The 23430-nt window shown below is 49.3% G+C and overlaps 1 protein-coding gene across 1 annotated transcript in view; it reads left to right on the top strand.

Moving 5' to 3' along the window:
• The first annotated feature begins 7122 nt into the window (after positions 1-7122).
• The window catches only part of SMAD3 (SMAD family member 3), a 119218-nt gene continuing 102910 nt past the window's right edge, over positions 7123-23430 (top strand). Inside the window, exon 1 of the mRNA XM_022579859.2 lies at positions 7123-7820. Coding sequence (XP_022435567.1) covers positions 7615-7820 — 206 coding nt within the window. The 5' untranslated portion in view covers positions 7123-7614. The remainder of the gene's footprint in view (positions 7821-23430) is intronic.

Here is a 23430-nt window from a genome sequence, read left to right as displayed (position 1 = left end):
GAAACTCTGTACCCACCGGAAGTCACTCCCACCCCACCCCTCCACCAGACACCCCAGCAACCAGTAATCTACTTTCTGTCTCTATAGGTTGGCCTATTCTGGGCATTTCATAGAAATAGAGTCCTGTAACGTGGTTCTTTTAAACAACAACAGTCCAACTCATCTCTCTTTTAGCTGGTGTCCCTCCCTTTGGTCAGATTGAATCGCTTGGGAGAGGGACAGCTTTCCCCATTCCTGTGACTTTCATTTCATTCCTTCAAAGTCTGAGTCAACCCCAGGAGGTTTGTTTCCAGATGCTGGGTTGTGTCTAAGGGACAGAGTACTCTAGTCACGTGTGTTGTTTCGAGCAGTGAGGACTTTTCTTCTCTTTTCACATGCCCGGTGTTTGACTACACAGAGGCCCTAACAGCCCTCCCACCCCATACCCCGCCCACCGCCCTGAGCATCAGAACCCCTCTCAGACCTGACCAGATAGTCCAAGCCACCCCTGCCTCATTCCCCTCCACCCTCCAGAATCCACATTCCTTACCCCGGAGAGACCTAACTCTACTTTCGCCCTACACCTTGCTGTCTTTCTTCAAAATCTTTGTTTAAATTGAGGTACGACTTTGATATAGTATATTCCATTCACTTCTAGTGTAAAAATAACTTGCAATGTATTAAAAGTAATACAATCTCACTGCCTTTCTAGAACTATATTTTTATTTCAACACACCACTCCTTGGTGTTTGTCCATATGCACATGTGCTTTTAAAAATAAATGCAATTATAATGAACCAACAATTTGCCAACAACTATTTTTTTTTAGGGCCACATTGTAAATTGAACACTGGGCCGAGGGAGATCCTGGGTCTGAGCCAAGGCCACATTTGTGACTCTTATTATCCCAGAAAATAGGAAAGAGCAAATAAAGTGACCTCTACAAACGTACATGGGTACAAGGTGCAAAGACGAAGACACAAAAACACATGAACTGAGGGAGAAAATTCACACAACGTGTATCCATTTCTCTTAAACATATGGGGCTGGACTCTGAAATAATGTGATCTGAACAAGACAGATCTCAGAGGCATGGGCAGACAGAGATATCTAGCACACACACACACACACACACACACACACCCCTGAATCTCAACAACACCTCTGTACAGAGAGTGGCCAACACACCAGGACATACACAGATGGTATAATCAAGCATACATGCACTCACACACACGACTCCACACCTACCAGGATCCTCTCCTGGTCCCTGACTCCCAGGCCTGCAATTTCTGAACGCTGGGAAGGAGCTCCTGCAGAAGAACTCAAAATAGCTCTGTGAACTCTGCCCTGGGCTCCAACCGCCTGCCCACAGGCCCATCCTGTCCTCCCCCGCAGCCCTGGCCCCGTGCCTTGGTCTGCACACAGTGGCGGTTGGCTATGCCTACCCCCAAGTCCAATCCCCTGCCCCAAATCTCCTCGAGTCAGAACTGGTCTCTCGCCTTACCTTCCTTGGACAGTATCTGCACCCGGCTCCTTCTGTCCCAGCCCCCTTCTCCCAGGGACAGTCTGTAATCAACCCCAGGAACCTGCTGGGCTGGCAGTCAGGGGTCAGCCGTCCAGTTTGGACAACAGCAACTTAAATTCCTGAGTCTCTGGTCCGTCCTCTGCGAAGCAACAACCATAGCGACCATCTTTCGGGGACTGAGAACTTCAAACAAGACCCTATCCTTGAAGTCCTGGCCCAGAGCCTGGCATAGAGCAGACCTGCAAAGGGTAGTGTTCCCCCAGCCCTCAGTTCCCTAAGCTGTCAGGTGGGGGCAGTGTCTGAGCCTGCATGGTCCTAGGGGTGGCCCTGAGGCAGGCGTTTTAAATGATTTTGACTGGGTTCTCCAAATATGAGATGTCACCATCACTGGGTTGGAAGGTGCTAGAAACCAAAGGCTCTGTCTTTTGAGCAAACTAGAGAATAGTTAGTATATTGACTACCATGTGCTGAGCACGTTGTACTATTGCAGCTCTGCAGCAGAGGGTGAGGTTAACATACTCCTCAGTACCACGCAGTACTTCATCATTACAGGTTCACAGATCCATTTATTTATTTTCCCCCTTTAGCCTCCTCTCCAATTCCCATATGCCCACCCTCAAACACTTATTTTGTTGTGTTCAATGTATATTTTTTCTCTCTCTCTCTTTATTTTTTATTGTGATAAAATATAGATAACATAAAATTTATCATTTTAACCATTTTTAAGTGTACAGTTCTATGGCATTAAGTACATTCACGTGGTTGTACATTCATCACCACCATCCATCTCCAGAATTTTTTCATCTTCCCCATCTCAATCCCCATACCCATTAAACACTTACTTCCCCTCCTTCCCTCCCCCCAGTCCCTGGCAAGCACCATTCTACTTTTTGTCTCAATGAATTTGACAGTTCTAGGTACCTCACGTAAATGGAATCATATGGTATTTGTCCTTTTGTGACTAGCTTATTTCAGTTTGCACAAGGTCTTCAAGTTTCATCCATGTTGTAGCATATGACAGGATCTCCTTCCTTGTTAAGGCTGAATAATATTCTATAATATTGTATAGTACGTATATACTGTATTTTGCTTATGCATTCATCCATCAGTAGACACTAGAGTTACTTCCACCTCTTGGCTATCAAGAATAACGCTGCTGGGCTTCCCTGGTGGCGCAGTGGTTGAGACCCCGCCTGCCGATGCAGGGGACACGGGTTCATGCCCTGGTCTGGGAAGATCCCATATGCCGCAGAGCGGCTGGGCCTGTGAGCCATGGCCACTGAGCCTGCGCGTCCGGAGCCTGTGCTCCGCAACGGGAGAGGCCACAACACTGAAAGGCCCGCGTACAGCAAAAAAACCCAAACCAAAACAAACAACAAAAAAAAAGAATAACGCTGCTGTGAACGTGGCTGTATAAATACCTGAGTTCCTGCTTTCACTTCTTTAGGGTATATGCCCAGAAATGGAATGATTAGATCAAGTGTTAATTCCATGTTTAATTTTTTGAGGAACCGCCATACCATTTTCACAGGACTGCACCGTTTTACATTCCCACCAGCAATGCCCAAGGGTCCCAATTTCTCCACATCTTCACCAACACTTGCTATTTTCTCTTTTTTTGATAATATCCATCCTAATGCGTGTGAGGTGATTCAATATTTATCTTGTTTGTGTGACTTCTTTCAAAATGTATACAGTTGTTTTGTGTCTGTGTAATTTTTTACATAAGTAGCATTGTGTTATTTGTTTCATTCTGTGTGTTACTGTCTTCACCTAGAACTGTTTTTAAGGTCCAACCGTTTGTCTCATGTACGCAGAACACATTGCTTCTAACTTGTGCATAGTACTCTACGCTGAGCACCAGCCATGTGTATTGAAAATGTTCTGTGTGCTTTTAGAAAGCTCTCTACATGGTTATTTGAGTCCTTACAGCAATCCTAAGAGGTAGATGTTGTTATTACTCCCATTATATGGATGAGGAAACTGACGCACAGAGTTAAGGGACTTGCTTGAAGTCACACAGCTGGAAACGGGAGACTAGACATTTTAACTCAAGTCCGCCTGGTGCCACAGGAGAGCTCATGTGTGTAAAGTGCTAGAAAGAGCTAAAAAATGGGGGCTGACTGCAGACAGAGGCTCTCTCTCGGATGAGGGCACTTTGATGAAAGTTCTAGTCCTGACTAGATCCTGACTTATCTGCAGGTTGTGAATGCCCTCCCTTCACCAGATGTCACTTTATGTTTGTGTAAAATGAAGACAGAACAATTTTCTTGCTCCTTCTAGATTCACCACTTATTGATTATTTATTTATTTATTTATTTTAATAGATCTTTATTGGAGTATAATTGCTTCACTCACTTATTGATTAAACACCCTTCAGCTACTGGAAAAATCATCAGAATTGAGGGCAGGTGTTTGTTTCTTTCCAGTGTTCCACCTGGGAGCCACTCCAAATACATGAAAACCTTTTGGCAAATCCGCTTGTGAGGCTCCTCCCCCATAGGACTAACTATTTCCAGGAAAACAGAGGCTCTGCCTCTGGCCCTATCCCACCTCTCTTGAACTTTGCACTTACCGTGATGAAAAATTAACCGGGCTAACATTTCCCTTCCAAGGACAACCTCTGCAGAAGCCAGCCTGGCTGGGCCCCAGGAGACCAGGCACCAGAACAGAGTTTCTATCCATCTGGAGCCACCCACCCACTCACTGCCCAAAGTCAAGGGAGCATGTGGGGTCCTCCTGGCACCCGGAGGAATCTAATCCTTAGCCCTCCTCACTGCTTTGTGAAACTGGGCTGATTTCCCCAACTCTTCTTGTGGAGAAACGGAGGCCAGAGAAGGAACCAGCCCAGAAACGGTGCTTGCTGGCTTCATAACATGGGTCCAGCGCTGTTTTCTGCACGTACAGCTGTCCCTGTCCCATGACATGAAGGAAGCGCAGGAAAGCATGTTTCAGCCACACTACCTGCTGACAAGTTACTGCCTCCCCTCAGGAAAATGAGAGGGCTGAACCTGGGGCCCTTTCCATGCCACAGTTCAGAGGCTTAGGGACACGCTAGGTCCTTCCACTACATGCAACCCTCAGATCTCTCTTGGGCTCCTTACTTCCACAGCACACATTGCACTTCACCATACATGGCTTCTGCCTGTGTAAAATGAGGGCCTTGCACTGAAGGGGAACAATTTTAATGCTCTTTCTACATTCGTAGTTGTGTGCTTCATTCTTACAGCTGAGAGAATAGACGCTCAGTGGGGAGAACGGATGAAGAGAGCCAGGATCGAAAGCCAGGTCAGTCATTGATGAAGCTTGAGGTCCTTTAGCTCGATCTGACTGCCTCTCAACAGTGGGACCTGCCTCATTCGATGTTCAGGTTAAAATGAATGTTTTGCTGGGATGACGGCAAGGGCCCCTTTCATGCGGGCACACACCTCCTACCCCTTGGTGCTTCTCTGGGCTGTGCGCTCCTGAGGTTAGGGACCTTCATCTTTCATTTCAGCATCCCAGAAATGAGTAGGATGGCAACACGGAGGTACTCCGTAGATGTGCACGTCTAACCGAAACCTGCTACCCCCCCCGCACGACTCTCCATGGCACTAATGGTGGCCCCAAGGTGTGGTTCTATTCCTTTACAGCGTTCGACTGTTTGCAAAGCTTTCCACGTTGTATTCCCACAACCACTCTAGGAGACTGAGAGGAAAGCTATCTCTAGCTCCATTTTACAGGTGAGTAAACATTTCTTCTAGTATCACAATAGTGCACCTGTGTAAAGAACTTTTGTTTTGCAAAGAGCTCCATCTGTGGTGTCACCTTCACCCTCCACGGCTCTATAAGGCAGCTAGCTGGGTGCAGTGGCAAGAATGTGGACTGAGGCCTCCCAAAGCATGGGGATCAGATCCCAGCTCTGCTGCTAGGGCTCTCGAGTACTTATTATAATCTCTGTGCCTCAGGTGCTTTATCTGTAAATGGGAGACATAGGGACATCTACCCCAAGAGCCATTGTGAAGGTGAAACCAGCGGACAGCACTCAGGCTACCTGGAATGAAGAAAGCCATCAATAAATGTTGATCGCCTTCCTCCCTTCTCTTTTTTGATGAGGGCTGGCAGGAAGGGAGTGAAACCAGATTACAGTGGCTGCTGGTTAGCCGGAGGACCAGCCAGGAACGGGAACCAGGTCATTAAGCCCCAGTTGGGGTTCAGGGATTCTCCTTTAAGGTCCAGGCAGGCGGGGAGTTAGAAGGAGGGGAGGGCGAGAAGCCCAGCGCTCAGCCCCAGCAGCTGACAGGCTTGTGAGAGGCCATTCTCTCCTACCAGGCAGGGACCCCTGCAGCTTCTGGGCTGACTTTGTGGATTAGGCCACACCTCACAGGGCTTTGTAACTCCCCACCCGCTAGAGGGTTTGCAGATAACTTCTTTCTCACCACGGGAGTTTCCTGCTGTTAAAAACAAACAAAGCCTAGAGGCCTGGTAGGGGGAGGGGCAGCAGGAGAAAGGCCCTGGGAGCCTGGGGTAACTCCTGAAAGCAGCTGAGTGAGGGGTTTGTGGGCAGATGCCCCTGAAGCGTGCTGGTAGGGAGAAAAACCCCAGAGCTCCCCCAATATCCCGGTGTTCCTTTGCTTCCCACCAAAACTAATTTGGAATACATAAGGTTCCCCAATACTGCCCTTTTGCCCCACTTTTTGCGAGTTTACAGCTTTGAAAACAAAGCTCTCTCTCCTATTTATTGGGTGTCGCATTTCGGATCTTTCTTTATCATAAGATTCCAACACCCTGTAATGAAACCTTTCCTCCAAAGATAAGTTCTAAAGCGCCCCCATTCATTTCTTCCTGAACTCAACAGATGTCTTTGAGGCCCATTTTCTGCCGGGCACTTGGTTCCCAAGGCCCAGGGGACCCCCTGGCTCCAGCTATTATCCAGGGAGTCACTGGGGTCCCCAAATCTCCACTTCTGAGAGCCTCTCACTAATCCCTCTTTCGCACGGTCTCGGGGCTCTAAGCCGGTATGATCTCACCGGTGCGAGAATAAAAACAGCCCTAGAGTCACCGGCGCCGCCAAGGCCCCTGACCGGGATCGGCGCGCCCGCGTCTCGGTGCGCGCCCCAACTTCCTGGGCCTAAGCCTTCCGCGCGCCCTCTCTCGGACCGGGGTCCTCCCGGGGGTGCACCGCCAGCCTGCGGCCGGACGGCGCTCGTTCGTGCGAGTCTAACGCTCTCGGGCCCGCCACTCCAACTGAGCTTCCTGAGTGTGGGTTCCGAGAGCAGACGCCACGGCCCGAGCCCGGCCCTCCAGCCTGGGGCCCCTCTCGCCACTCCTTTCCCACGACTTCCTCCTGGCGCCCGCCGAACTTCAGGTCGGGGCCGCGCGGGGTCCTGCGCGCTCCAGCCCGGGCCGCCGCTGTCCCCGGACGCCCACGTGGGCGTGCTCCGCTCCGGGCGGGGGAAGGCCAGGCGCCCTCCGGGAGGCGGGGGGCGGGCAGGGCGCCCGCGGGAGGAGGCGGCAGGGCGCGGGGGAGAAGGCGGGGAGCCCCGGCGGCAAGGGGGCGGTGACAGCGCTTGGAAAGGAGGCTGCACGCGGATTTGCATGAAACACAGACTGGCAGCGGGCGGGAGCGGGAGCGCGGCGCAAACCCGGGGCCGGCCCAGCGAGCGAGCGAGCGAGCCGGGAAGGAGGAGGGCAGCGGGAGGCGAGGCTACCGAGGCGGAGGGATCTGCGCATCAAAGCGAGCGAGGCGAGCAAAGTTTGGCTGGGAGTTGGACTCTCCTTCCTGGAGGCGGCACTCAAACAGCCACCCCGTGCGGAAACCCAAACTTTCTTCTGCCACTCCGAGCCCCGCGGCCTTCCCGATCCCGCGCCTCTGCTGCCTGCCCGCCCGCCGCCCCTCCGCCCTTCTCCCCGCCTTGGGAGCCGCCCGGGGCGCAGGGCCGCGCGCCGAGCCCCGCCGGCTGCAGCGCCGCGGCCCGGCCGGGAGCACCGGCAAGTTCGCCGAGAGTTGAGGCGAAGTTTGGGCGGCCGCTGCCTTCCCCGGCCGAGCACCCCGCTGCGCCCCCGGCGTCCCGCCGCACCCAGCCCCGCCGGGGGCGCTCCTCGCCGCCCGCGCGCCCTCCCCAGCCATGTCGTCCATCCTGCCCTTCACCCCCCCGATCGTGAAGCGCCTGCTGGGCTGGAAGAAGGGCGAGCAGAACGGGCAGGAGGAGAAGTGGTGCGAGAAGGCGGTCAAGAGTTTGGTCAAGAAGCTCAAGAAGACGGGGCAGCTGGACGAGCTGGAGAAGGCCATCACCACGCAGAACGTCAACACCAAGTGCATCACCATCCCCAGGTGGGGGCCCGAGGGACGCTGGGGCGCGCCCGTCCAGCCCCCTGGCGTGGCGAGGACGGCCTGGTGGGATAGGAGCGGGAGGGATAGCATGTGTGTGTGTGTGTGTGTGTGTGTCTGTGTGTGTATGTGTGTGTGTGCGCGCGCGCGCGCGCGTAAGGGGGGTGGGAACGTGGGCAGGAAGGGGGTGGGGGGACCCCAAACAAAACCTTCTCTATATTTGCAAAGATTCAGAGCCTGGGGCTTCCACGCGGCACTCGCGCTCCTAGACCTCGCATTCGCTTTTCACCTCCGGGAAAGGGGTGCTGCAGGAATCGGCCGCCCCCACCCCGGGGAGCTGCGGGCTAGAACTTGAGGCCCGCTTTGTTCAGCTCCGCTGGCCGGAGCCCCTCCTCCGCCGCCGCCTCCCGCCCCCGCGGCCCGCGCTCGTGGAGGTGGTGGTGTCTCTCCCTTTCTTTTCTTCATTCCTGTCCCCCTACTTCTTTCCTCCTCGACAGGAATGCAGTCCGTACAGCTGGGGCTGTGGGTGAGGAGCGGGAGCCTCGTGATTGACAGATTCCTTCTTCATTCTCTCTTTGCCTTCGGGATTAGCATTTTTATCGAGTATTTTTAGATTCGGTTGTGCCAATCTCCCGCCCCCTCCGCACACACGCACTTTTAGTTGCAGTGCAGGGCTCTGGCTTTCAGATGAGAGAGTTAAGTGGCAGAGAGTGGGGGTCCTCTCCTCCACCTCCCCTGACTGTTTTTTGCCCACCTTTCAGTCTGAGATTGCGGGTGGATGCCCAAAGGACGGGGCTCAGAGCTGAGATAACAACACGCACCCCAAAGTGGGCCTCGCATCGGCCCTCGCATTCCTACAGAGCCCTCCTTCCCAAAGCGCTTTGCCATCTGTCTGGATCTCCTTTATCCTCCACTTCGCGCCAGCTAGGTCAGGCGGGAGCTCACAGATGGCTGGTAGAAGGGGTCAGTGACTTCACTCCCCACGGCCTTCTCTTAGCTGAGGTGTGCCAGGCTGGGAATTGGGGTGTCTTGGGGGGGGCACCTTAGCCTCTTGTTCTCTCCCTCTCAGCCCCCTTTAAAAGTCTTATTCTGAACCAAGGGAGAGTTTGTGTGTGTGAGTAGGGGATGTTCTTGCGGTTCCAGGCTGCAGAGCAATGAGCAGAGGGTCCCCAAGGCCAGAGCCCCACAGAAATTGTCATCCTTGCTGCTGGGCCAGGAGTAGACTCCATCCTTGGCCACCTGCTTGGGGCAGCTGTACGAGGGCTGCCATCCGTGTCAGGCAGGCACAAAGCAACATCTGTCCACGGGAACCCAGGCCTCCTCTGGAAATAAATGCCACATATGGTGGGAGTGCTGACTTGAAAAATAATAATTTTTTTCAAAACTGGGTGGATCCAGTCCATAAAGCGGGAGGGAAGGCAGTGTGCTGTCCGGGAAGTGTGTTCTGGGTGTGTGATCGGGAGCCAGAATTGACTTCAGAGGAGGTGGTGTGATGTGATGGTCAGTGAGCCCTAGGTCCCGGTCCCAGCCCTAGTTCTTCATTCTTCCTTATTCCTTTGGGTGAAGGGTGGGGAGTAGGGTGAATGAATGTCATACTTCTCCAGCCCGGGGAAGGCTTTGCAAAACCTGCCTTCTTACCTGCCTGAGTACATCGAGGACAAGTGCTTTATGTTTTGAAACAGGAAAAAAAAAAAAAAGCTATCAATTATAAAAGGAGCAGCTGTGTAAAGTGTTTCCCAGTTTACAAAGGACTTTCACATGCTTTTATGAGATCAAGAAAAAGAAACTCCTGGAAAATAGATCAGGTAGTTAGGCCTAAGATTTATCCCACGTTTAATGTTGAGAAACCTTTGGAGGAGAGAGGTGAAAAAGGCTTGGCATAGTAAACATGCAGTTCTGACGAAATGTGCATCTTCTGGCCCAGGCTGCTCCTCCCTTTGAAGGTTCTGAATACATTCTTTGCTGATGGCTCGAGCAGTGTTAACCAGGGGGATTGGGCCCCATGGATCTTTGTTGGTAAGGTTGCCAGTGTTCAGTCTTTGGGCTGGTGACAGCCTGGAGGAGAGAGGCCTGGCAAGGTAGGAGTTTGCCCTCTGGGGAAGCATAGCTATGGCCTGCCTTTTCCAAAGTCCTGCGCAGCCTGAGGCATATGAACACTTTGGGTGTCTCTGAGAGTTCAAGTTAACTCGGCCTTCTCATGACTCTGTTAGGACTGGGCCATCTTCTTCTACCTGCCTGGCAAGGACCTAATGCTAAGGCAGATTTTTTTCCATCTTTTTCAGTTAGGGAAACCCAGTTCCTTGGGTGGATCCAGACAAAGTGGATTTCCATCCCTGGATTTTGTGCCCACGCCTCTGGGTCACCTTGTCTCCCTTGGCAACAGCTACTGCTGTTTTTGGTCGTGGGCAGAGAACTAAAGGCCACATCTTGGGGAGGTAGCTAGCTGGCCTCACACTGGTGATATCGGTGTGTCTCAGCCCTGTAGGCTGTGGGGTTTCTTGTCAAATTGTCTGTTCTGTCCTCACTGCCTTTTATAACTAGGGCTTTGGAAAGTTGACAAAAGGAAATGTTGAACCTAGTTATCCCACAGGGTGTGTGGGGTGGGGCACTGGGTACTTAAAATTACTCTGCGAGGTCTGGACCTTGGGGTGTAAGGAGCCCTCAGTCTAAGGAGATTTTAACAAGCCTGTTTTGGCTAATACGAAATCTTGAGCAGCAACAGCTCCATGTGGCAGTTAGAGCTGGATACTAGGGCCCCCCAGACCACACACTTGCTTCTGTTACCCTGGCTCTAACCTGTCTCAGTGATCAAGAGAGCTGGAGTGGTACAGGCTCACTGGTGTCAAGAATGTCAAAGAGACCGGTGCCAAGGCAGTGGTAAGAGCCTGATTTAGATACACCAACAGAGGGGCTATCAGGGCACTCTGAGGTCTGGCAGGATGGGCAGAACTTTGGCAAGTTGTGTAACAGCATCCTACTTGTCACCTAGTTGAGTACCTGAGTACAGCTGCATGTATCTTCCTGGCCAGGAATGGAGTTATAGCATTTGCCACCAAGAGGTAGAGAAGGTGTGTGTAGGTTATGTCAGTGATAAGGAGCCAGGTGCACTTAAAAATGACTGTTCTGATGGACGCTGATAACTTGTGTTTCCACCAATGGGACCCATGACTTGGCCCACTTGTTGAGAGCTGGACCAAACTTAGGCCTGGTTTGTTTGGAGGGAAATTTGGGCTCTCTTGCGTCGGAGCACCAGGTCCAGAGAAAAGTGGGAGGATTAAGCCAGACCCCAGGTCTGACACACACCCTCTCCTCCCTTTCTGTGCATCTGTTCTTTTGGTGCAGCCTCCTCCTGTTATCTACCTGGACTTTGCCAGGCTGCTCTCACCCTGGGGAGAAAGGGAAATGATCCCCATCTCTAACACTCCTTTCTCAGGCTTCTGGGGACAGACCGAGGGTGTAGGAGGGGCGTCTTTAATACCGTCTGCATCTCAGCGTCTCCTGTCCTCCCTCCTCTCTCAGCTGCTGCTCAGAGCACCATTCTTCTGTGGCCCATTGGAAGCAAGCTCACTTGCTTGCACCCATCCTCTCCTTTCTCTTGTTAACCTTGATTAGGGGAGCTCCGCACAAGGGCTGGGATGAGGAGGGTTCTGCAGGACACCGGGTAGCTGACTGTGGGGCTGGCTCAGAGGTATGGCCGAACCTAGGAGCCACTCGACGTTCCCTTGACATTTGGAACCTTGGAACTTGCTGCTTGCACCCAGGAGTTGAATGTGTGGGCGGGTGCATGTTGCAGACAGCCCGTTGCTCACACTTCCTCATCGAATGTTACAGGATTGGATTTTGTAATTGGATTTTGTTACAGGATTGGATTCATTGATAGGTGTTAGCCCTTCCCATGTCTGAGTCAGTATTCCAGGAAGTGGAGGAGGATGCAGAGATAAATTGGAGATGGTCCCTGCCTGTGAGGAGCTTACACTTCAGTAAGGGAAACAGCAATAAGGCATTGAGTGTCTATTTCTTCCTTATTCCCAGCCATCAGAAGAAGTATGAGCTCTAGAATGGAGTGATATTTTGGGGGGGGCAGGGGGGATTATGATGTGTTTTTTAAATATTACAGAGGTCACTGTGTTAGAAAACAAAATAATGACAGCAATCTGTTTTCTCCAGAAAAAGCACAGAAATCAGGTCCTGTATCTTGCCGTTTTAATACCTGGATGGATTTAGCAGTTCACTTAATATCTCAGAGCCTTCGTGCCGGCACCTGTAAAATCAGGAGGAGGTAAAGCCTGTGGAAGTGTTTTGTAAACCAGAGAGTTTGACAGATGTGTTATGTTTAGACCTCTATGTGTATCATTCATTCATTGACTAAATTATTCAGTCATTTATTAAATACCTACTGTGATGAGCAGGGCAGGGTGCCTATTCTCAAGGGGCTCCCTATCTAGAGTGGGAGACAGACTTGCCTAAAATACAGGCCATGAGCTGCAGCCAAGGGATGTACAAAATGCCCAGGGATGAGGGGGACAGACCGTTAATTCTGTGGGAGGAGGTGGGGAGAGGAGGGAGGAGTCCCTGTGAGGTGGAAAACCACAAGGACAGGAGTTATTATCCAAAGGACGTTCCTGGACTGTAGTACGATCATACGAACTTTTGGGTTCATGGTGATCGTTGCCTACAAGACTGAGGATGTCTTTATCTTCTTTATCTTTTTTCTCTCCCTAAACGGAGCACTGCTATGAATTTGTTACCTCCTAGCTCGCACCGAACTAGCGACTAGTGACTTGTGTTCAGTATTTTATGCCACTGTAAAGTGTCCTCGCTTTGAAGTAAAGAGTCATTAGTATTGCAAACCTGAAATTCAGGTTTCCTTGGTGGAAACAGTGACTTTAGATATATTAGCTCAGAATATAACGGACCATGTCGATAAGAAGTGGACAACTTGGAGGTGATGGTGGATCCTCAGAATTTCAGACTTTTGGTGTGACCTAGCTTTTCATTTCTCTGGCTAACACTCGCTGAAAGTAAATCCTATAAACCTGAGTTTCTATATGGACATAAGAGCTTTTACTAATGTATTTTAAGAAGTCTTTGCAAGGATGTAAAGTGTCAAATGACAATTCTAATAATAGAAAAAGTCAATGAATACAGTAGTCATTTCGTTCTGATGAGAAATGCAAGCAGCCGATGGCATTGAGAGAATGTGGCTTGAGCTTATCACATCGGCAGTCCAATTAAAATGAGTTTGAAAAATAAATATGGGTTCGATAATGTAAATTTGTAATTGCTGTATTATTATAATGGAAATAAAATTAACACGATTTAATGGACTGAGCAACTATTAATTTTCACTTGTTAACTTATTGGGAGGTTTCTAAATGCCATTGGACGCACAATACAGCCGTGTCTCTGCATGAGCTCCTTTATGAATAGGACCAAGTAGCGCTTGCTTCATTTATTTATTTATTTTTATTGAAGTATAGTTGATTTACAGTGTTGTGTTAGTTTCAGGTGTACAGCACAGTGATTCAGTTATATATAACATATATATATATATATTCTTTTTCAGATTCATTTCCCTTATAGATTATTACAAAATATTAACTGTAGTTCTCTCTGCTATACTGTAGGTCCTTGTTGGTTATCTGTTTTATATACAGCAGTGTGTATGTTAATCCCAAACTCCTAACTTGTCCCTTCCCCCCTACCCCCTTTCCCCTTTGGTAACCATAAGTTTGTTTTCTATGTCCCTGGGTCTCTTTCTGTTTTGTATATAAGTTCATTTGTATCTTTTTTTCTTTTTTTTTTAAGATATAAGCGATATCACATGACATTTGTCTTTCTCTGTCTGGCTTTACTTCACTTAGTCTGATTAATCTCTAGGTCCATCTGTGTTGCAAGCAGCGCTTGCTTTAAAACTTGAAGTCCAACTTTATTCCTTTACCTATTCTCCCACCTTCTTTATTCACCCCTCCCCCAGCCTCCTTTAAGCTCTCTAAAGTGGAATGCAGCTTTCTCAATCAGCAAGGCTCATGAATAGTCCTAATTAACTTTGTCCTTGTCTCCTTTGATGTATTGACATATTTAAAAAAACCCAAAATCCACCTTGCCCCCTTCCCCAAATCTATGTCTGGTAGTACCAGTCTGCTGGGAAGGGAACTGCCTAGAAAGGCTGCCGGTGAAGGGGCCTGGGAGACTTACCAGCCTTTTGCAGACGCGAATGTCCCGTGCAGTGCTAGATGAGACTAGCTCTTCCCCAGGAGGGCTGGGCATCATTTGTTGACCACTTCAGTCTCCCCATCTTCAAGTGCGGTGGTTCCTGGAAACGGTTGGAAATTGCCATATTAAACCCAGCCTGCAGAAGTCTGGTTTCTAATTTTACTGTATTCCAGGTTTTAGAACAAAGATCTGAGAGAACTTGTCCAATTCATGTTTATGCTTTCCTTCAGTGCACCTACTGGGTGCCCAAACCTGTTCCAGGTAGCAGGCCCCCCCCCCAGTGAATGAGGCAGACGCCTGATTCTGCCCTCCCGTAGCCTCTGGTCCACTGGCTGCTCAACACGAGGCCTTTGGAATTGTAATAATCATGTATGTGTTCACTCTGGTTAACTCGTAAGTACTGTTTTCTTAATGCCAGAGGACCAAATCCCCCAAGCTCTGCAGTTTATTGAGTCCGGATGAGGGGTGTGTGTGTGTGTGTGTGTGTGTGTGCGTGCGTGTGTAACATTATTCTTTGTTTTGACTTAATTAACAGTTTTAGAAATAACAAATCTAGAGCACAAGTCACACTGTCTGCAGTGATTATCTGAGGGCTCAGCTGTAGACAGCAGCCTGCCACCATGGCACACTGCTACAGAGTGTTTTGACAGAGAGACTTGGTTTAAAACGAAAACACGGTAGAAGCCTATTAATTAAGAAGTTTTGCTAATGCTGGACTAGGCTGAAGTTTGTGTCGCAGGCCTTTTCTCCCCATAAATGTGGTCAGAGAAAAATTAGTCATAAACAAACTTTGGGGAGTCATTTTGGAGGTAGGAGTCAACAGACCTGAGGAGGTTCTAGACTTAAGCTTTGTTTCTAATTAGCTGTGTCACCTGGGCCAATTCACTTACCATCTCTGGGCCTCAGATGTTCTCAACTGGAAAATGGGCTAAATAAGCTCTATCAGAGGATCTTTCTAACTCTAAAGTGGTTTTCATGCAGGCATTTTAGAAGCTCCCTTTTGCATGCATCCGGTTGATCACTGAATCACGGATCTTTCTTAATGATGAATATCCTAAGGCCCTATGAATTTCTATAGTTGAAAGTAATAAAACTATAATTCAGCCTTTAATTTTGGTTATTTTCCCCCTCTGCCCTCCTTGCCTCTCCCTCGCCCTGTGAGTCTAAATCAGTGAAATATAACTACAAAGGAATATAAAAATAACTGAATAGGAGGGTAACGAAGTGAAGGCTGTGTGCCTTGAGATGCAGTGAGCAATTTTTCTTCTTTTGTTGCTATTTTTGGCTATTCTCAGAGCAGGAAGTTTACTTAAACTAATGACCACAATTGCCTAAAAATGGTTAAATGTGAGAGGTAGGCATTATAGAGGATACCTGTGGAAAATGTTTGCTCATATGTCAGGGTTTACCCAGGAAGCTTCCTTTATTTATTTTCAAGCATCTATATAAAGAAAGGCTGTACTCGATTGTGTAAGCGTGCGCCTCTTGTGGGGCGGCGTGGAGGTTACAAGCTGAAACCCCAGCTAGGAAATGAAAAGTGAGTTTCCCCCGAAATAGTACTTTTTCTGTATCACATGGCTCTCCCTGATTACATCTGGCAAGTTTTTCTCCTGACAGCTTTGCTGGGAGTTAGGACTAGGGGGTTGTTTAAGAAACCCTGGGTCAAGGTTTGCCTTTGAAACCTACAGCGTTATCAGTCTGGTGGCTTTCCCTGCTAACTCTTGCATCACAGACCGTCAGGCCAAGTTGTAGCTCTGAGGTGTCACCGTTTTGTTTTGTTTTTTTTTTTTCCTTTGAGACTGGACTTTTGAAAATAGTAATGCTTTTTGGGTGTGTGTTTTCTAAAGGTCTGTTTTTACGCTGTCACAGCTCAAAAATGCCAAAAGGCATTTTTTCCTTAAAAAATCACCTCTGGGCTAAGCCCAAATGCGGAGTAATGGACCCAGAAAGGACTTTTTGAGTAGTTACAAGTGGCTGAAAGCAGGCACTGGTGATGGAAGTTGGGTTTTTTCCTTTTGCTTCAAATGTGCCCCATTGTAAACTTTCTTGCATCCTTATGGAATTCAGACTTGAGGTGAGCCTTATTTCTCTGTGTGCCTGGAAGGGCAGGGTGAGTGAGCTTGTTTTGCTACCTCTTTAAACGTTTTGTGTAGCCATTTATCTCTACCCAAAGAGACTCTTAAAATATTGCTTGGGGAACAGGAGTGGGGGGTGTGGGTGGGCTGGAAGAGCAGAGTTGTCAAGGGAGAACAAAGGGCCCTGGAGTCTGACAGACCGGAGTTTGAGTTGGCCAGTTACTGGCTGTGTGACAGCCTTGGGGACATCTGCTTCCATTGATTAAGCTCCATTTGCCTCATCTGTATAATGGGCATGGGCCCACTTACCTCCTGTAAGTCAGCGCAAATGAGATAAGAGAGAGCAAGTACTTGACTGATACTTGTGGCTCACAGCACATAGTAGGTGCTTAGTAAACACTCATTTTTCCCTTTCAAGGGGGAAATCTGACTGATGGTGTCAGTAGATTCCAGTAAGGGCCCCCCCCACCCCCGACACACTTGTTCTCAGGGCTCGCTGTTCGGAGAACATTGGTTGATGTAGTGAGAGGACCTTCCTCTAGCAGGTGCGCACCAAGCGGCCACAGCCACACCACTTGTTGGTTTATGGCTTGGAAGGCTATCGAAAGAGAATTCATATTCTTCGGTGGTTCTCCCCTTCTCCGTCATCACTTTAAAAATTGTTTGGCTGACTAAAAATAATAGTATTGAAAATAAACTTTGATGAATCAGTGCTCCTGGGTTGGGGGCTATAAGATCCTGAAGAAGAAACGCCGTGACTCACAGGCTTGTCACCGATAGCCTGCCCTTCCGTGTGTGGAAGTGCATGATGTTTATTGTTGCTGGTGTGTTTCTGAGGCCTGGTTGGAAAGCAGTTTCAGCTCCAAGTACCACCTCACCAGTTGGCTTGGTTGTCAGGTGAGATTGTTCGGTGCCAGAAGCTCACAGCTCCAAAATAACCCAGATGTGGATGTCGGTACCGTGGGCTGCTCCTCGAGGTGGGCCAGAGGGCACTCACACTTAGTAGGCCATGCTTTGGACATCCTTCTGGATGTGGTCCTTTCCATGGGGCAGAGCTGCAGGGCCCAGGGATGGCCCACATAGAGTCTGCACTTCCTCCTTCCAGACTGTATGCTGGGTCCCGACCCTTCAGTTCCCTGCCCACATGGTCTCAAGCCTGCTTGCAGGTCCATCTGCCTAAGGAAGGGCAGACTGCATCGGCCGTGGACCGTGTGTGTACCCGTGGGCCCCAGGCTGACAAAGTGGGTAGGGCCGAGAGATGGAGGGATTGGATGGAATTCAGACTCGGGGTGTCTGCATGGGTGTACATGAAGCCCTTCTAAGTGTGGGGTGATGCTGGGGCTGGCCAGCTCTCCCAGAGTGTCCGCATCCCACTGTAAAACCGAGGGGTCAGAGAACTCTGAATTCAAACGTGGCCTCCCAGGTTATATCAAGGTATTTGTCAATATGATAGAACATATTCTATTTATCAGTCTGTTATCTTGATTTCTGTCTTCTAAATTTAAATATGACATATCCTATGTGGGCCTTCATAGGTCCTCTTGCTCTGGGACCCATTGATGGTGAGGCAGGCCTGTTTTTAGCACCCTCCTCTCAGTTATGTAGCCACAACTGGGGCCCCGCTCAGGTGGCACCATTATATGGGCAGGATTGTGGGTACTTCTATAGGGATTGATTTCCCTCACCTTGAACCCAGATCAGAGTGAATTAAATGCAGATCGGGAGAAGGTGATACGTATGGCAGCTGCCCATCTGAAAGGTGGAGCAAAGAGCCCAACCACTGTAGTGCATTTGGTTGTTGGATCTATTTATTGGGCACTGACTTTGTGCTGGGCCTCAGGAGATGTAGAGATGCAGAGATAAAGTCCTGTCACTGAACTGCACAGAGGCAAAAAGGGACACGGTGACCACAGTTACGGTGGGCTCATGGGAAAGACAGTCTAGCAAAGGCTGAACAAAGAGGTATTTGGGAGCCCAGAGAAAGAGCAGCTCTTTTCTGGAGAAGACTTCACAGAAGAAGTGATGCTCCAGTGGGACTTTGAAGGGTGGATAAGAGTGTGGGAGTGAGGGGAAGGCTGCATGGAGCACTGGCCAGACAGAGGGTGGAAGGGCCTGGTGTGTGGGGCAGGGTGGCCAGAACGTGGAAGAGGGAGTGGCCAGAGAGGGTCGGGAGAAGGATGTTGCCAAGGGCTTCTGTTGGCCAGACTTGGCGTTTGGACCTTGCTCCCAGGAGCACCCAGGAGATTTTTAAGTTAGGGGAGTGGCGTGGCTGAAGCCACCATTCTATTCGCATTCCTCCCCCACCCCGAGGCTGGTAAGAGCAGGTTTTCTGCCGGAGTTATCCGGGTCAGAGTCATAATCCCTTACACCGCCATGTGGACAGCTTTAGGCTATGTCTGGACCAGGGTGAAAATAGTGTTTTGTTGGCCGTCAGGAGAGAAGACAAGTTGTACAGCCAGGAGGGCTGGGGGAGCCCAAGTGTTCAGGTAATTAGCCAGTGAGTCATGCCAGCCTCTTGACATGGATTCCTTGGGAAATGAAGCAGGGTGTCGCTGGGCTCCATACAGAGGCCTCAACATCAGAACCTGGCCTCTCCCTGTGCCTGGTACGGTGTCTTTGTGTAGAATATCTCTGGTCAGTGTTTTAAGTGTCTTCACTGATGATCGCCTAGGCCAGGCTTTCCAATTCCAGACCACACTGCAATCAGCTAAAATACCTAAATTCTCTACTGCAGACTCATCGAATGCTATCATGCATTAAAAACAGATCATATTCCTTAATAAGAAAGTAAAATAGTTTAAGTTCATATATTTTATCACTGAGAGCAAGCAGAAATTTTGGTGACCACTGAGAGATTGCATACGGTTTACCTCATCTGTTTAGAGTCAGCTTTCTTTTGTTGTTAATTGAAGTTTATAGGTTTTTAGAAGATAAAAGTTTTGTGTCCACAGACTGATTTTAGTTCATGGACCATTTTTGAGAACCCTGATAGAGGCCTGCTGCTGAAGGGGCAGCCTACTGCAGTGGAGCATTCTGGGCTTACATTCGGAAGACCCAAGTTCGGATCCCTGCTCTCCCCTTTCCTGCTTTGGTGACCATAGACCAGTCACCTGATTTCTTTGAGCCTCCCTTTCCTCAGCAGTACAATGGGGAAAACCTTGCCTCCCTTGGTGGGATGATTGCAGTTGTTTATTTAGATGAGCTATGCATTAAAAGCTCTTTGCAGACTGTAAAATATTATGCAGTGTCACTCATTATTTCTTTATGAAGCACAACTCTATAGTATTGCTAAAAGCCCTTCCTGACGGAGATGGAGTTAAGGCCTCCAAGTTCACACCCAGATTTGCACCGCCACCTTAGAGAAAATCATTAATGATGCACAAATTCAGTAGGAATGTGAACTCAGGGCGTGTGTGCTGCAGGGTCTGGTTCCAAAAGCTTAGGTGAGTTGGTACTCGTGGCCTCGTCTGAGGATTTGGGTCAGCTATGCTGACCTGTGGCTGATCACCTGAGCCCTCTCACCTGGGAGTGATCCTGGCACATGCAGCGTGGACTGGGTGCTGACTATATGCCAGACACCAAGGTGGGCCATTGATCTGCTGGTTGGTCTTCTTTACCCATCTTCTGGGAAGGGTGAGTAATCCATGTTTATAGAAGAGGAAGCAGGGGCTTCCCTGGTGGTGCAGTGGTTAAGAATCCGCCTGCCAATGCAGGGGACGCGGGTTCGAGCCCTGGTCTGGGAAGATCCTATGTGCCGCAGAGCAACTAAGCCCGTGCACCACAACTACTGAGCCTGCGCTTTAGAGCCCGCGAGCCACAACTACTGAAGCCCGCACGCCTAGAGTCCGTGCTCTGCAGTGAGAGAAGCCACCGCAATGAGAAGCCCACGCACCGCAACGAAGAGTAGCCTCCACTCGCCGCAACTAGAGAAAGCCTGCGTACAGCAACAAAGACCCAACACAGCTATAAATAAATAAATAAAAACGGCTTGGAGTTAAAATGCAAAAAAAAAAGAGGAGGCTGAGGCTTTGAGGGGTCAGCGGCAGAACAGGAATCTGAATTCAGGTCTGGTTCCTGGCACCCAGCTGCCTGCCCCAAGGCTCCCCAAGAATGGGCTGCTGTTGCCATCCTCACAGCAAAATCCATGAACTTGCTCAGGAAAGTTGCTGTAGGCCTCATGATAAGAGATGGAGCTGGATTTGCCTCTGAAGCTTTGCCCCTTCTAGAATCAGGGGTGACTATGTAATTTATTAAACAAACCAGGACACTTCTAAGAGTGTAAAAGGGCAGTGCTGTCATTAGTGATGGCCAGAAAATGGGCATCAACCTGGACTGTCCAGGCAAACCTGGATAAGTAGTCATTCTAAGTCACCCTGCCTCTGTGCCAGTGATCATGATACCTGACCAAGGAAACTGGGAGGATTACATCAGCAGCTTTCTCTGCCGCTGCTAAAGTGTCAGGGACTGTCTGGATTATTTACTGCTATTCCGAGTGAGGGGACTTGCCTAAGATTATTCAGCAAGTTGGCAACATAATTTAAAACTGGATGAGACCTTAGAGGTAATCGAAAACAGTCACGTTAGCACCCGAGCTTACTTAGCTGCAGTAGGAGTTGGGGAACCTTTGGCTCTGCTGATGGCCACTCTGAAGGGAAGGGGGAGAAGTGGGAGGTGGAGGGGGGGACGTGAGGGTGGCAGTGAGGGGGTGGTAGGGTGTTCACCTGGCTTTAGAACATCTGCATCCTCGTCAGGCCATGTCCCTTCGGAACCCAGGAGATGCCCCTAGGTGCAGTGCAGCTGAGATGGGATTTCATGTCCAGGAGCAGAGTCTTCTTCTGTGAGCTGACCTCTCCTGCCCCCCTGCTCCATTTTCGCTGAGGCCTCAAAGATATTACTGGCTGGGAGCTGGTGGGGGTGTAGTGGATAAACCTTCTGCTGAAGAGTTTTGGAAGGCATTGAGGAAGGAATTAAAAATAACAGCAAGCATGCCTTTTTTCTCTCTTTGATGCTGGTAAATGCATGGAATGTGCCAGGGTATGTGGCCCTAAATAACCCCCTCTGTCAATGGGACTCCGTAGAGAACATGGAAAGGCTTTGCACTGCCCTGCCCCATGTTCATGGGACTGGTTTCTGAGATCGTCCAAGCCTCATGCTTCCTCTCTTGCCCCAAATAATCTGTTGGAAATCTGGAGAGGGACTTGAGTTCTCTATACTCTGCAACCAAACTGTTTGCCGTGGGCGAGGCCCTGTCTGATGAACTCCAAGGAGAGCAGCTGGAGTGACAAAGAAGACTGGTTACAGGCTGAGAAAAGTGAAGTGTAAATTCAAACCAAACTTGGCACTTGCTTGGAGAACTTCAGCTGATACGGCTCTAGTCATCATCCTTCGTGGCTGTGCTGTGTCTTATAAATAGAACAAGATGCATTTCCTTTTTTTTTTTTTTTTAACCCCAGAGACACAAGGAGGCGTGTGTGGGTGAGCATGGGCAGGGAATATTAATTATTTATGTTCCAGTTCATCGGAGAGTCAGCGTGGGAACTGGCCCCCGGGCTTCATGGAGATGACTAGGCCATCTTGTGGGTAAGGCTGGACTGTGCTTTTGTATCTTTTGAGTTCCAGCTCTCCTCACCATTGCCACCCTCTCCTACTTAGTGGCGGCCCTCGGTTTCTCACGCCTGGATACTGCAGTAAGCCCGTTCGCTCCTTCCCTCTCTGATCCATCCCATACTCTGGATCAGGGGCCAGACTCACTGTATTAGGATGCTTTGGGCTACAAGTAACCTGAAACCCAACTAACATCTTCACCAGTGTGAGGGCTTATTATCTCCCTTAAGAAGTCTGGAGGCAGGGAGGTTTCGGGCACCAGCAAGGACTTGGGAGCCTTCCATCTTTCTGCCCTGCCATCTTCAGCGCTCACGATCCAGTGACGGCCACAGCTGCTCCAAGAGTTACTGTCTCTACACGGTTGCATCTAGCGGCAGAAAAGGCTGCTTCTCCTTGGGGGGGTCTCTTAATACAGGAAGGAAATCTTTCCCAGAAGCCTCCTGGTATCTCGCCAGTATTTAGTCACATGCAGTCACGGCAGAAATAATGGATTGTAATAAGCCTTTTGATGTCAGAGATCCAGGCTATTTCTTTGGCTCATCAGTACCTGCTAGGCACTTAGTAAATGTCAATTAATACTTGTTGGTTACTGTTTTCCTTCTTCTCTGAGTAGACTCCTGAATACTTATCTGATGTCTTGCTGATTTCAGAGGTTATGTTGGTAGACCAATCAGGGACCAGATCTTGCCCTCAGGGAGCTTACAGTCAAGATGGAGAGACCATTATTTGTGTTCAGAATATCCAACCATGTGGGCTGTAGCAGTCTGCTGTGGGGCAGCTTAGGAACAGGTGTGAAATTGGGGCTCAGGGGGACAAATGGAAGTGAGACTCACCGAAGGGGACCATCAGGGCCTCTGAACGCTGTGCCTGAGGACGACACATTTTCCAACCTAAGCAAGGTCTTTCAAGAAGTTCGGATTTCTGTCTCCACCCCACTACCAGTCTTGTTTTCCTGTTGACAAAATGAAGGTTAAAAATTTGCCCTTGAGTATGGAGTGGGGGCAGGTACAGAGCTAAGCTCCTCCTGCCCCCAGGGGAAAATTTCTAAAGGTTCTTGCAGTATTTTAGCTTCGAAACCCTGTGAAATTGAATTGCATGTTTAGCGTCTTTGTGCGTCTCACTGGCTTTGAAGCTGCTGGAAACTTTCTCTGAAAGCATATAGACGAAGAAATAAGAATTCTATAAATGTTTGGTGGTTAAAAACAAACTGCTGGCCAGTTTATAGAATTTTGGGGTCATTTTCTGATGGAACATTCTGCAGACACGGAATACCCTGGAGTCTTCCTGTCACAGTTAGCTAATAACTGACTTCAGGTCTGCAAATGCTTTTTCATTCCAATTCAGAGAAAACAGAGCCTGTCCCAGGGCCTCATGGGCCCTTATTTTCCTATTGATCTAGGAGCTGGGCTAACTCAGGACCCCTGCCACCGAAACATCTCAAAGCTAATTAAAGATGTTTGTTTCAGGTTTGCCTGTTTTTCTTGCTTGATTGAAAAAGTTGCAGTTTTGGCTTTTCTTATTAAAAAAAAAAAGGCTCTATCTCTACAGCTGATCCAGGAGGTGGGAGTGGGGGGATTGCACACTTCAGCGCACATGTGACGTGTTGCCCTCCTGCCCTCTGCGCGAGGCCCTCACAGAGTGGCATCTCTGAGCACAGGGCCGGGCACCAAAGCAGCTACCTTCCTTGAAAATTCTTGAGTCTCCAGGAGGAGAGGCCA

This window comes from Delphinapterus leucas, chromosome 2, assembly GCF_059928025.1.
Source record: "Delphinapterus leucas isolate spDelLeu-1000000601 "Yukka" chromosome 2, BTC_Dleu_Yukka2, whole genome shotgun sequence".
NCBI classification, from domain to species: Eukaryota; Metazoa; Chordata; class Mammalia; order Artiodactyla; family Monodontidae; genus Delphinapterus; species Delphinapterus leucas.
The sequence above is the reverse complement of the archived record's forward strand: the minus strand, read 5'-3'. Positions and strand labels throughout refer to the sequence as shown.